Below are 14,178 nucleotides of genomic sequence, written 5' to 3'. Positions count from 1 at the left end.
ACAATCCCAGGGATTGGCCCTTATTTTTTAAAATGGCAATATTCTATTTATAATTACCCAATGGCACATACTACTAGAAAAGTATATTATTGTGAAAATGGTTTATTTGCATGAAGCAGGGTTTTACATATGAGCTGTTTTATGCAATATCTTTTTATAGAGACCTACATTGCTTGGGGTGTATAGTTTTCCTTTAAGCTCACGCACTTGTTTCCTCTAAGAATCTGCATACTTTATCACATCACATATATGCTTCTGTTCCATGGGATGCTCTGTCATTATTTTCATAATTGTATACATTTCCTTGTAAACAATGTTATAATACAGGGTTTGTGCATATACTAAATGATAATTTCCCTCGTCCTAACCATATATGTGAATGAAAAAGTATATTAGTTTCTATCAAGTTATAATGGCAAATCCTCTTTCCTGTTACAGGGACACAAAGTCGAAGAAATCAGTAGCTTATAACTATGCCTGCCTACTTGTGCTGCTTGTAGTCCAGACCTCCAATGATGTACAGATTCTGGAGGGCCATTCAGCACCTCTTCTGAAACTGTGTAAAGCAGATGAGAATAATGCTAAGCTTCAGGGTAGGTTTAAGCTTTTAACTCTTGTACCACAAGACAAGATTCTCACTTAGTTTCAGTTCACCAGAAATAGATTTTTTTCAATTACTTTCTCGTTGGCTTCGGGCCGGCCCGCATATCAGTAATTGACAAGTGTCCAATACTTTTTTGTTGGCCTATCCTCTCTACGTCATCTTTAACTTCATTTTATGCTGTACACAAGCTTAAAGGGAAACTAACGCAAAAATTAAAATGTAATATAAGCTTTAACATACTAAAATAAGAAACTTTCTAAATACAATCAGTTAAATATTCTGTACCGTTTCTGAAATAATCAAGTTTATGTTCACTATTCCTCTATCAACATCTGTTTCTCTTCATTCTGTCTTCATGCAGCAGTTGGGTGTCACATAGTCATTGACCGTTAAATCCAATATATCTTATGGGGGGGGGCTTCCTTTCCCAGGAGATGTATAAGAGCTCATTTAAATAACTGATTCCAGTAGAAACAAACTCCAACAAGATAACTGCATTTTGCACAAATTCTGCATGAAGAGAGACAGGATTTCTGGTAAATTTAATATATTAAGCTCTAATACATCTTCTTGGCAAAAGGATCCCCCCTATAAGATATATTGGATCTAACTGTCTGATGATTATCTGACACCCAACTCTTGCAATAAGACAGAATGAAGAGAAACAGATGCTGAGAGGAATAGTGAAGATGAACTTGATTATTTGATTTTAAAATTGATTGTATTTATAAAGTTTCTTATTTCAGTATGCCGAAGCTTATATTAAATTTTCATTTTCTCGATAGTTCCCCTTTAAGGCTTTTCAAAAATGTTCTGAACTTTCTGAATAGCAACTTTCTGTCTTTAGCAAAGGAGTGACAAACTTAAAGAAGGAAAGGCTAAAACTAAGTAAGTTTATCAGAAAGGTCTATATAAATGCACCAGTAAACCAAAGTAATGCTGCTCTGAGTCCTCTGTTAAAAGAAACAAAGCATTTCTGTCCTTCTATTGTGTACACATGGGCTTCTGTATCAGACTTCCTTCTTTCAGCTTAAACCGCTAGGGCTTAAACATGCTCAGTTTGCTCCTCTCTAGCTCCCTTTTCCCTCCTCTTTCCTCCCCTCCCTCTTGAAATCTGAACCCAGAGCTATGAGCGAGCTGGGAGAGTCATGCAGGAAGTGATGTCACACCAAGCTAATGTGGCAGCTGCTATCCTAAACAAACCGAGAGCTTCTAGAGCTGTTTACTCGGGTATTGTAAAGCATTCCCTTAGTGTTGCACTATTGTGACTAATCTATTGGCAATAAACTGCTTTGGTAGCTTTCCTTCTTCTTTAATATGTGTTCTGAAATCTTTTTTTCTGTGGAATCAATCCATTTTTTTTTTTTTACCAAACATGAGATTCAGATAAGTGTAGTTTTAATTTATCTGTTTAGATGTGATGCATTTCTGTATCTTAAATACTATAATTATACACTTTTTTTTTTTTACATTCCTTTTTCTTTTACTCTTTTGTAGAACTTGCCAAATGGTTAGAACCAATAAAAAGTATTCGATTTGAGATAAATTGCATCTCAAGCCTTATTGACTATATAAAGCAGGTAAGAACTAGATTATATTTTGATGTTTTTTTAATATAGGTATGTTATTCAACTGTTTAGAGTAATCGAGAGCAGAAAAGGTTTAGAAATGATTTAAAGTTAAAGCTTTCACTATTCAATATTTTGACTGAGTTGTTAAGATTCAGCAATTGATTTCTTATTGTGGATTGATTCAGTTTGCACCTGACCTTTATAATGTCAGTCCTATAAATGATATATTTTCTTTTAGAATATAGACAATCTGATGACACAAGAAGGTGTTGGCCTTCTCACTGCTCTCCGCATCCTTTGCCATGTGGCTTGTCCTCCAGCTCCTGTGGAAGGTAAGTTCAACCTCTTTAGGTGCCTAATGCCCATTGTTCTAATGCCCAATGCCCATCTGTCTTTGCATCTCCGTTTGGAAGTCAGGGACAGGCGAAGGCCTGATGCCAGTGAAGTTATTATGGGTAATAAACCGGCAACCTATATAGTAACTCTTTTATTATAGATACGGACACCAGAAATTACATTTGTTTTATCATAACATTGTCTTTGAGTGCTGTTTATAATTTTGCCATAAAGGTATTTGCCCAATGCTTTTACATTACCTATCTGATCCCCTATGTTCCTCTATCAACATGACCTATGGGTAGCTTTTAATGTACAGTAATATTTTGAAGAATGGTTTTTTAGTGTCAGTATCACTTGTGTTTAAAAAAAAAAAAAAGCATAAATATTTAGTATAAATTTAAGTGTTTTGGTAGAAAATGGTATTTCTGCCAAAGAGACTTATATATATATATATATATATATATATATATATATATATATATATATATATATATATATAATCTTTAGGGGTATGACAACATAATATAAATGTGCCCCAATTCACACACTTAATTGGTTCTCCCTGTTCAAAGACTTATATTTTTAATTCTTTTTGACTGACATTCTATATTTAAAGGGTTAGTTCAACTGTTTTTCAGCTTATATAATTTTTAGATAAATTGACTTCCTCTTCTGCCTTTTTCCATTTTAAAATACCTTTAACTTTTCCATCAATATTGCATTTTTTAACTTTTTGTTATCTTGCGGTTGTAGGCCAACAGAAGGATCTAAAGTGGAATCTTGCAGTCATTCAGCTCTTTTCTGCTGAAGGCATGGACACTTTTATACGTATCCTCCAGAAACTGAATGGTATTCTGATCCAGCCATGGAGACTACATGTAAACCTGGGGACCATACTGTACAGAGCTATCACCATATCGGTGGCACGCTGCACCCTTTCCTTGCTCAAGACTATGTTGATGGAACTTTTACGTGGTGGCTCATTTGAATTTAAAGACATGAGGGTCCCATGCACGCTGGTCACTTTACACATGCTCCTTTGTTCTATCCCTCTCTCTGGAAGACTGGATGGAGAAGAGCAAAAAATCCAAAACGATATAATCGACATTTTATTAACATTTACACAAGGAGTTAATGAACAACTTACAATCTCTGAGGAGACACTGGCCAATAACACATGGTCACTGATGCTCAAGGAAGTTCTTTCATCCATCTTGAAAGTTCCCGAAGGCTTCTTTTCGGGACTCATTATATTGTCAGAGCTACTGCCTTTGCCTCTTCCTATGCAGACAACACAGGTAACCAAATCGAAATGTTAGTCATTATTTGCACAGTCACCTACTGTTCGAGGCAGATTTATCAAGGGTCAAATTTCTCACATGAATTCAGTTTTACTCTAAATTCAATTGGGGTCATTTATTAAAAAAATTGAATATGCAAAATTCGTACGAATTTTACCAACCCGAAAACTTGAATTGAATTCGAACAAACTCGATTTCAATTTTTTCTCTGAAAAAAAACTTAAATGTCAGGCTACAGACATCTCCATATTAGATACTGGACCTCTCCCATTGACTTGTACTGTAATTTGACAAGTTTTTGGTGGTGAATAGTTGAATTAGAATTCTTAGAGTATGATAAATCTCGAAAATTGAATTAAATTTTTTTAAACTCGAATCGAGTTTGGATAATTCCCTAGTCGCATTTGACGGTTTTGACGATAAAAATTTTTTAATTTTTTTTTAAATAAATCTGCCCCTTGGTGTTCTCATATAGTATCCATGGCGGCAGCTCCTTCACCCCTCTGCAAACCAGTCATGTATCCCTCTGCTGTCTCTTAAAGAATAAAAATGCATAAACGGAAAAAAAAAATTAAAAAATAAAACTGTTTAATTCCAGAATCGGCCAAGACATTGCCCCCCAAAATAGAAAGGTCATAAGTGCCCTCCTCAGAGAGCAAAATAGCATGCTTAATTTGATATACAAAGGCCAGCTACTAAGTATAAGTACAGCATTTTTGATATCACAAATATTATCTTTTTGTAAAGGCTGTTGGCACCTCCTGAAAGCCTGAGTTTGTACATAATCACAATCATTTAATGTTTTCTAAATAAAGTGGCTTTCGTTTGATTTTCCAGGCTATTGAATCCCAGGATATTGCTGTGGCTTTAAACACCAGAAAGCTGTGGAGCATGCACCTTCATGTACATTCCAAACTCCTCCAGGATATTGTGCGCTCCATCTCCGGGACTTCTTGCCAGCCTCTGCAGTACATGATCAGACGAGTCTGTATTCAGCTCTGTGACCTGGCCTCACCCACTGCTATCCTAATTATGCGTACAGTACTGGATCTCATTGTTGAGGATTTGCAGAGGTATTTGTCTTTGTCAGAAATAATTTCGCCACTAATCCAGGGGTGTGGTCTTTTTGCATGGGGGGGGTTTGACAAATCAACCTTTGCCATCTACATAGCAGAGGGAACTCACTGGGGCTGATTTACTGACAGAGCAGATGACCGTGGCAACCAAAATAAATTAAATTTTTTTTACTACAAGTAAGAAACTGGCTGCCTTAATCTGTGCTAGTGCTATTTTGCATTTCAAGTGGTAGTAATGTAATCTCTTCCTGCTTCTTTTATAGCAGGTACAGTTAAAAAAAAAACTTTCAGATGAATAAATTAAGCTTAAAGAGTCCCTTTCCCATGGTTTTCACACATCCTGTTTTATCTGGCTAAAATGACCACATTCTACATAAGGCATTATAATCATAAATACTGTCTGTGGGGTAGTGGGAGTGTTACTTAAAGGAACAGTAGCTTCAAAAAAAAAAAATCAATGATTTGAGGCAATACACATATAATGCAGTGTTGCCTTGCACTGGTAAAACTGCTTTTTTTGCTTCAGAAACTCTACTGTTGTTTATATAAATGAGCTGCTGTGTAGCAATGGGGGCAGCCATTCAAAGGAGAAAGGGCTCAGGCTACACAACAGATAGCAGATAAGATCTGTAGAAAATAATGGTAATCTATAATCTACTATTTAAACTGTGCCATATAGCCTTTTTTCAATTTCCGCCATTGCTCCACAGCAGTTTGTTTATATGAACTATAGTAGTGTTTCTGAAGCAAACAGATCAGTTTTTCCAGTGCAGGGCAACACTACATGATATTTTCATTACTTTAAAACACTTTCATTTTTTTTATGTTACAGTTCCTTTAACACCTTGTAAGGCCACATTTTATCTTTGCCTCAAGCTCTTGTCTGGTTTTTGTTTACTTTGTAACATGGGGTGAATTAAATGTTTATTATAACAAGATCCTTTTTAAAATGCATTCTGTACAATTTGCTTCAGTTCTCCGGAAGACAAGGAGAAGCAGTACACGGGACAGCTGGCACGGCTGCTTGCACTTCTTGATTCCCTGGCAGCCCACAGAGCATGTAAAGTGGCAATATTACACTTGATCAGTGGGGGCAAAGGTGACGAACGATATGCAGAGTTATTTCAGGAGCTTCTGACTATGATGAAATCCGCAGCTGACAGTGTCATTCACCAGCAGTGTGGGGACTATGTCATGTCCATCATACAATACCTCTGCGATCAGGTACCTGTGCCCTTAAGTGCATTACAAAAAATATGTTTTAAATGTTGGAAAGTGCCAATACAGAGTAGAAAAAACACTTGGCAAAGTTAACACAATAAGAATTTGTTTTAGTACCACGGGTTACTGGGACAGGAAAATCCAGTAAATGAGGATTTAAATTGGTGATAATCGTCCTTAAAGGAATTGTTCAGTATAAAAATAAAAACTGGGTAAATTGATAGGCTGTGAAAAATAAAAAATGTTTTTCAGCTCTCTTGGTTTCCAGTGATTGGTTACCAGGCAGTAACCAATCAGTGACTTGAGGGGGGCACATAGGTTATAACTGTTGCTTTTGAATCTGAGCTGAATGCTGAGGATCAATTGCAAACTCACTGAACCGTTATGTCTCATGTATAGACGCAGACTAGCTCAGAGATTGAAAGCTGAAAAGCAGGTGTTCTGGCTATTAAGTTACAGATCCAGTCACTCCAACCTTTATACATTACATTTTTGGCTAATCATATTAGAAACATTTTTTATTTTTGCACAGCCTATCTATTTACCCAGTTTTTATTTTTGCACTGAACTGTTCTTTTAAGTATCTGTTTGTGTAACATATTAAATGGCTTCACTTTCAGGATATTGCCCTTATCCTGCCAAGCTCCACAGAAGCACAAGTTTCTGAACAAGAACAACTGGCTAATGCACTGCCCAGTAAAGAACTTCTTCCGTCCATCTGTGATAGTCTAATGGAGACTTTTGCCAACAATGATAGCAGTTATGCATCTATTCTCACTGCCATCAGAACCATGATGTTCCTTTCGGAGCACGATTACGGATTCTACCACTTAAAGAGGTAGGAAAAGGAATAATTATGTCCTAAGATTTTGTAATAATAACAGGAGGTGAAACACATTTACAACTTTTTTTTTTTATATACTGCACATATTGTACAGCGTTCACATCACATTTGTGATTCTAATACAGGGTACCTTTTGCATAAAACATGTATATAAACATACACCCAGTACCCAAGCAAGAATTGCTTTTTTGTAATGATTCTTATTGCTGGCAATAAGGTATTTTGCAGGTTGATCCTGGGTGGTTTTTAAAGGGACAAAATTCTCAAGTATCTCTTCCTGTGCCATAGGCCCAAGATACATTGTGTGTTTTTCAGAAATGATTATAGCACAGTGTAGGGAAATGTGTGTTCTTACGCATATTGATCATGGCTGGCAGAGTAAATTCAGTTCAGCACAAGGCAGATTAACATAAGCAATTATTGACTTCTATTTGTAACTAAAGTACTGCGAAACACTGCATATTTTTCACAGCTCATTAAAGAAGCAAAACAGTGCTCTGTATGTTGTCCTTAAACGCATTGTGTGTAGCTTTGGAAAAGACACCGGTGAATTGGCTTCCTCCTTCTTGGACTTCATGAGACAGATAATGAACTCTGAGTCAATGGCAAGTAGATTCAAGATTAAAAATGTCATTTCTGCTGTGGTGGGGAACATATTACGAACTTTCGAATAACTCTCAAGTTAAATTTAAAACCTTAAAGGCTCCCCCCTTTTTTATTTTTTTACATTGAAAACTGAATTTATATTAATCTCTGTTTGGTTTATCTCTCCAGAGATTCTGTTGTCTTTAGTGGCTCATTCTGGAATTTACCATCTTTAAATAGCCATTGGGGCTCATTTATAAACAGTAGGCAAAATTGCACCTGGGTAGTAACCCATAGCAACCAAACGGTGATTCACTTTTTTCGGCCTACTGTTTATAAATGAGCCCCATTGTCTTAATGCAGGCTGGTCACAAGCTCCTTATCACCTCTCACTGGGCCAGAAGGGTATTTGGCCAGTCAAACAGGTCCTTAGTGGGGTTGGGAAATGGTCCCTGGGAGTCAGAGGGGTGTTATGTGAGTACTCCAAGGCTAATTATAGTTGAGATGCATTGGCTGGAATAAGTAATATGCCATTAAAACAGGAGAAACTATGTATCTTTAAAATTGGAAAGTTTCTGTAGTTTTTTTTTTTCTTTCTTTTTTTTGGTATTTTTATTTATTGTAGTCATTTTCTCTCTATTGAAACACAGGGCAGTGGGGAAGAAGGAGGAATGATGGAGGTGGACGGATCTCACCCTTCAAAGACACAGGGGCTCACCACTTCTGAAATAAAACACCTGCTTCTGAGCAAAGAAGAAACCTCAGATAATTTGCTGCTGGATTTAGAAAAGCTTGTTTTGGTATGGTAACATTTATTTCTGCACAGACTTGCAGTGTTGGGGTTAGGTTCTATTTGATTGAGTAATAGACTACCAAAAAGGGATATAGGTGGTAAATGGTACTGAACTAACATGATTGTTACTGGAGCCAAATGTAAATTACCAATATGTGTTCTCTTTATAATATGGATGTCTTGTGCTTAAAATTGACAATGTATTTTTTCTGTAGGAGCAATCCAAAGAAGATGACCGCTTAGAAACCTTGCTGGACAACGTGTCTAGTTTTAGACAGATATTGGAATCTGCCAAGACTCCAGTGCCTCTGAGTGACCAGGATGTGGAGCCTATCCTACCTGCAACAGACTCTTTGCAGAATATGTTCAACAGCAGGTAATCTTTAAAGGAGAATTAAACCCTAAAAATAGGGCTAAAAATGCCATGTTTTATATACTGAACTTATTGCACCAGCCTAAAGTTTCAGCTTGTCAATAGCAGCAAAGATCCAGGACTTCAAACTTGTCACAGGGGGTCACCATCGTGGAAAGTGTCTGTGACACTCACATGCTCAGTGGGCTCTGAGCAGCTGTTGAGAAGCTAAGCTTAGGGGCAGAAAATTAGGTTGGCCTGTAATATAAGCTGATGCTACAGGGCTGATTATTAAATTCTAATGATAGTTGCACTGGTTTCTGTGCTGCCCTATAGTAATTATCCATATAAATTACTAATCAGCCTTATACTGTGCCTTATATTCTATTCTATGTGTACTGTATATTGTGAGTGGGTCCCTAAGTGCCGAAAACTGACCGCAGCACATAGCATGTGCAGTGAATCAGCAGAAAAGAAGATGGGGAGCTACTGGGGTATCTTTGGAAATACAGATCTTCACTGCTAAAGGGCTTTGGTTGTCTGGGGCTGGTACAGAAGCCCAAAACATAATGTACAACATGTCTAGCTACTTCTTTAGTTGAACTTTCCTTGTCCTTTTAAGCTCTAGCCATGACATTGTCTTCCAAACATAAAGTGCAAGGACTAGTGATGAAGTTTCACCTCAAAAATTACGCTGAAATCAGCTGAAATCTTTGTCAGCTCAAATTAAGCATCTGACCCTTGGCTCCTTTTTCTAGGACGGTGTATATCCTAGCAGATATGGTGGATGAACAGCTGAAATCTTTGTCAGTTACACCTTTCCAGCCCGAAGAAGCTGACGCAGACCTTGACATGGTAAAACCTGGTTTCCTTAATTTAGTGTTAACCTGTGTGGGTTTGTTGCATAGCGGGAACATATTGGCATTCCTTATAATCTAACTGTAAGCATATAGCAATATAAAATAAGTACTCGAATATCCCCATATGAAGACTTTTCACATCATTAAATAATGTCTATAATCACTTCCCACATATCTTTATATATAATAGGTAATCTATGTATTTATAGGTTAAAGTGGATTTGCTTGAGCTATCTGCAAAATGCTGCAGTGACTTTGATTTAAAATTTGAGTTAGAAAGATCCTTTTTATTGGAACCTTCATCACCTGGTCGGACAAAAACCACAAAGGGTTTCAAGCTGGGGAAACACAAACATGAAACTTTCATCACAAGGTGAGTTACATTGCAAGTTGTGGTTTTTCCCTATAAGTGGATTTGCTGTGGTTTTTAAACTTCTACATATATTTTTATCTTCCAGTGGCAAGTCTGAATACATTGAGCCGGCCAAAAGAGCTCACTTTGTGCCTCTCCCAAGAGGAAGGGGCAGGGGTGGATTTTTACAGAACATGCGTCCTCATGATCTTTTCCGGCAGAGGAAACAGAATACAAGCCGACCACCTTCAATGCACGTGGATGATTTTGTGGCAGCTGAACGTAAGGAAGTGCCACCTCCAGTTGGAATCCCTCCACCCAAAAGGCCACCAAAAGTATCTCCGAAGGTGTCATCCCGTGGTGGTTTCCCTGGAAACAGAGGAGGAGGGAGAGGAGTGTTCCACAACCAAAGCAGATTCTTCACTCCACCAGCCCCAAAAGGTTTGTTGCAGCAATTTTTTGTAACTAGATCTCCATATACACCACTATCCATTTGACTCCAATATTAACCAATACTGTAAACACTGGGACCGTTTGGCAAATGCCTTGTTTCTATAGTGGTACTGAACTTGCTAAAATTAAAAGTATTCTGTCACTGGGAAATGTTTTTTTCCAAATCACATCAGCTAATAGTGCTGCTCCAGCGGAATTCTGCACTGAAAACAGTTTTTCAAAAGAGCAAACAGGTTTTTTCTATATTTCATTTTGAAATCTAACATGGGGCTAGTCATATTGTACGTTTCCCAGGTGCCCCATGTCAAATAAGTTGTGCTTTGATGAACTTCAGTCACTCTTTACTGCTCCACTGCAAGTTGGAGTGATGTCATCCAACCCCCCCCATCCCCAGCAGCCCTTCAGCATAACAATGGGAAGGAATTCAGATAACGGTTCCCTTACACAAGAGAACTGCTCCATGGCACAACTGTGACACTCCTTGGAGGTGAGTTGGAAAAACAATGGCCTGTCGGAAAGCGGTTCTATTGTGAAATGCTGGCTCTTTCTGAAAGCACAGGATCAGGCAGAATGACCTGAGATGGCGCCTACACAACCGTATTGCAACAAAAAAATATACTTGTCGGTTCAGAAATGTTATGTGGTAAAGTGAATTATTTGCAGTGTAAACAATGTAATTTAGAAATAAAAACGACACCATTCGAAACATGACAATATACCTTTAAACTCGCTAATATTGTGTTCTGTTTTGTACTATAGTAAATTATAACAGACGAGAAGGAGTTCGTGTCCTGAACTGGAGCCCGCAGGCTGCACCACGAGGGGCTTATGTAGAAAGTAGAGGAGCCCAGAGTAACTTTGACAGAGCACCTCTTCCTCCTCTCAGGCAAAGCTCTGCAGGTTAGTACCCGATGTTTTACTGAATGACTGCTGCTACTTATATGTGCTGCTAGAAAATGGCTAATATAGTACAAAAGTATTGCCCGGTGCGTAATTCTTAGTCATTAAAGTTAAAGGGGTTGTTCACCATCCAACACTTTTATCAATTCAGTTGGTTTCAGATAGTTCACCAGAAATAGAGACTTTTTCCAATTACTTTTTGTTTTCTGTGTGACTATTTTTCTAATATTGAAGTGTAAAGTTTAATTTTTCACCTTCTAAAGCAGCTCTGTGGTTGCCGACCCTGGAAACTTCTAAATTGATACATTTAGTTGATAAGTTTATCTTTGTCCCTGCTGAGCAGAATCTGAGTTTCATTAAAGGCAGCTGTTAGAATTGATTCAAAGGTTGCTAATATTCCACAGATACTACTTCTGAGAAATGTATCCACTAAATGTTGCAAAATTGTAACTGTTTAGTTTTTGCACCTGAATTACTGAACTGCCAGACTCAAACACCAGAGACAGGGACATTAAACTTTAAACGTATGTCTCGTAACACCACAGACGATGCACTTTGTCCTGTTCAGTGCACGAAACAACAAAAACGTGTATTTTGCCTATTGTTTTAACTTTGAAATATGCATGTACATCACAAGTCACAATCCCTGCACTAATGTTAAAAAAGTGGGTATAATGTATGTGATGGTCGCAAGATAACACTGTAGATCTTGGCTTTGTGCATCACTAAAAAACAGGATGTATTCTGTCCAAATATAAAAATGTTTAAGTATTATAGTTCTAATAACCATTTAAAAAAAATAAATGTATTGGTGGCAAAATGTAGTCACCTAGAAGGCATTTCCATATATACATTTCTCTGTCATCTCAGTGGGACACAGAACACATGGGGTTAAGCTCCACCTTCCAGGACGCAGGACACTTGATTAATGTGCCACTTATTGATGTGCTCGGTCCTCTCCAGCTTTACCCCTACACTGTACCCAATCCATTCATTTTTTTTTTCAAGTGTCCTGCTTCTAGGAGCTTGAACAGTCATATCTCTAGTCAGACCCTGAAAAGACTTATTTGGTCCGTGTCTAGCACTGGCACCAGGGCTAACACCAGGGGGCAGATTCATTAAGGGTCTAAGTGAAAATTTTTAGGGGTCAAAACCCTCAAATTCGAATTTTGGATTATCCAAACTCGATAAGAGTTTTAATTCGATTTCAAATTTCGAGATTTATTATACTCTGGCACTTTAAAGGAGAATTCAACCCTGTGGGAAAAAAAACCTGTACCCCCCACTCCATGTAGACCTCCCTCCCTCCTCCCCGTAGGCTAACTGCCCCCACGGGAAAATGCCCCATACTTTATACTTATCCCTCGTCGCAGATTCTGGCAGCGGACTTCACGGCATCCATCTTCCGGGTCATCGGTAAGCTGACTGGGAGTTCAGTATGTTGACGCATGCGCAGTTGGAGCAATTTGCCAGTTTTCGACAACTGCCCATGTGCCAAAATTGACGGAGATTGCCGATTTCCCAGTCAGCTTACCGAGGACCCGCAAGATGGATGCGTGGAACTCCGCTTGCAGAATCTGCGCCGAGGAGTAAGTATAAAGTATTGGGGCGTTTTCCCGGGGGGAGGAGGGAGGTCTACCTGTGGTGGGGGGATACGGGTTTTTTTCCTACAGGGTTGAATTCTCTAAGTACTAGAATTTGACTATTCACCACCTAAAACCTTCCGAATTACTGTATAAGTCAATGGGAGAGGTCCATAGATTTGTTGAAGTTTGTAGCCTTCCTGACATTCAAATTTTTTTTTTATTCGAATCGAGTTTTTATAATTTGATTAGAGTTTTGGGTCATTTAAATTCGTTTGAGTTTACAAAATTCGATTTTATTAAAGGAGAAGGAAAGTCATTGTGCACTTGGGGGTGCCAATTGTTAGGCACCCCCAAGTGAATGTATTTACTTACCTCAAACCCCCGGCCAGTGCTCCTATCAGCAGAAAACTGCACCAGCCCGGGGTTATACCAGTGAGCACCACGGAGCGATCCTTTTTAAAGCAGCAGTAAAAACAATCACTTAGGGGAGCCTAACATTTGGCATCCCCAAGTGCAGGATGACTTTCCTTCTCCTTTAAATAAATTTCAACTAGTCAAATTTTGAATTTGTGAGTTTAGGGAAGTTTAAAAAAATTCACATGAATTCGAAATTCGACCCTTGATAAATTTGCCTCCAGGAGTTGTTACATGTACTACTTGATGGTTAGCTCCCTACACTGGAAAGCCCACCGGGGTCAGCACCCCAGGCTACTGTGAGATATACAGACCACCCAGACATTCCCTGCTTTCCTAGATGGAAGGCAGAAGGTCTGGCTTATGGGAGTATGAGCCCCTTCTCTGCTGCTCTTCCCCCCTCGCACATGGGACCCCCCCAACCCATTAAACTGCTGACAGTGTCGACAAGATCTTTGTGGTTTACGTTATATTTATTAGTATAGCAACGAATTGCATTAAAGCAGACTCCAACCATTTGGTTTCCTTCTTCCTTCATTAGGTTATCGCCCAAATCCACGTGAAAGGGTGGCTAGAGGTCGTGGCGGTATAGGACCATCATGGACAAATGCCGCCAGCAGTGCAAACAGTTCACGTGGGAAGTTCCTTGGTGGCAATGGAAACCGAGGACGCCATGTTCGTTCTTTCACACGGTAGAAAGAAAAATCCTGTTGGACATATGAATATTTCATAAGACTCTAAACTGCACTAATGGACCAGTATAAAAAGTGTTTGAACACTTATGGCACTAGCCATGCCTGGATGATCTTTTTGATACACAATCTGAATGTAATTGTGTAAAGCATTTTATTTTTGTGTACAGTCTAGTAACTTTTTCTGTGTTTGTTGTTTCTCCTTGCAGCTCTTTTTAATAAAACAAAAATGAAA

General features: G+C 38.4%; 1 protein-coding gene across 2 annotated transcripts in view; it reads left to right on the top strand.

Annotated features, from left to right (window-relative positions):
* Positions 1 to 14,178, top strand: part of virma.L (vir like m6A methyltransferase associated L homeolog) — a 28,229-nt gene extending 14,051 nt beyond the window's left edge. For both annotated transcript variants that reach the window (XM_018268133.2, XM_018268134.2), the window contains 15 exons: positions 439 to 593; positions 2,102 to 2,184; positions 2,414 to 2,507; positions 3,268 to 3,812; positions 4,653 to 4,888; positions 5,866 to 6,115; positions 6,733 to 6,950; positions 7,429 to 7,561; positions 8,192 to 8,341; positions 8,550 to 8,710; positions 9,445 to 9,541; positions 9,756 to 9,919; positions 10,005 to 10,339; positions 11,111 to 11,251; positions 13,793 to 14,178. In XM_018268133.2, the coding sequence (XP_018123622.1) occupies positions 439 to 593; positions 2,102 to 2,184; positions 2,414 to 2,507; positions 3,268 to 3,812; positions 4,653 to 4,888; positions 5,866 to 6,115; positions 6,733 to 6,950; positions 7,429 to 7,561; positions 8,192 to 8,341; positions 8,550 to 8,710; positions 9,445 to 9,541; positions 9,756 to 9,919; positions 10,005 to 10,339; positions 11,111 to 11,251; positions 13,793 to 13,947 (2,917 nt within the window). In that variant the 3' untranslated portion in view covers positions 13,948 to 14,178. The remainder of the gene's footprint in view (positions 1 to 438; positions 594 to 2,101; positions 2,185 to 2,413; positions 2,508 to 3,267; positions 3,813 to 4,652; positions 4,889 to 5,865; positions 6,116 to 6,732; positions 6,951 to 7,428; positions 7,562 to 8,191; positions 8,342 to 8,549; positions 8,711 to 9,444; positions 9,542 to 9,755; positions 9,920 to 10,004; positions 10,340 to 11,110; positions 11,252 to 13,792) is intronic.

This window comes from Xenopus laevis, chromosome 6L (genome assembly GCF_017654675.1).
Source record: "Xenopus laevis strain J_2021 chromosome 6L, Xenopus_laevis_v10.1, whole genome shotgun sequence".
Classification (NCBI taxonomy): domain Eukaryota; kingdom Metazoa; phylum Chordata; class Amphibia; order Anura; family Pipidae; genus Xenopus; species Xenopus laevis.
This window is presented reverse-complemented; position numbering and strand designations above follow the sequence as displayed.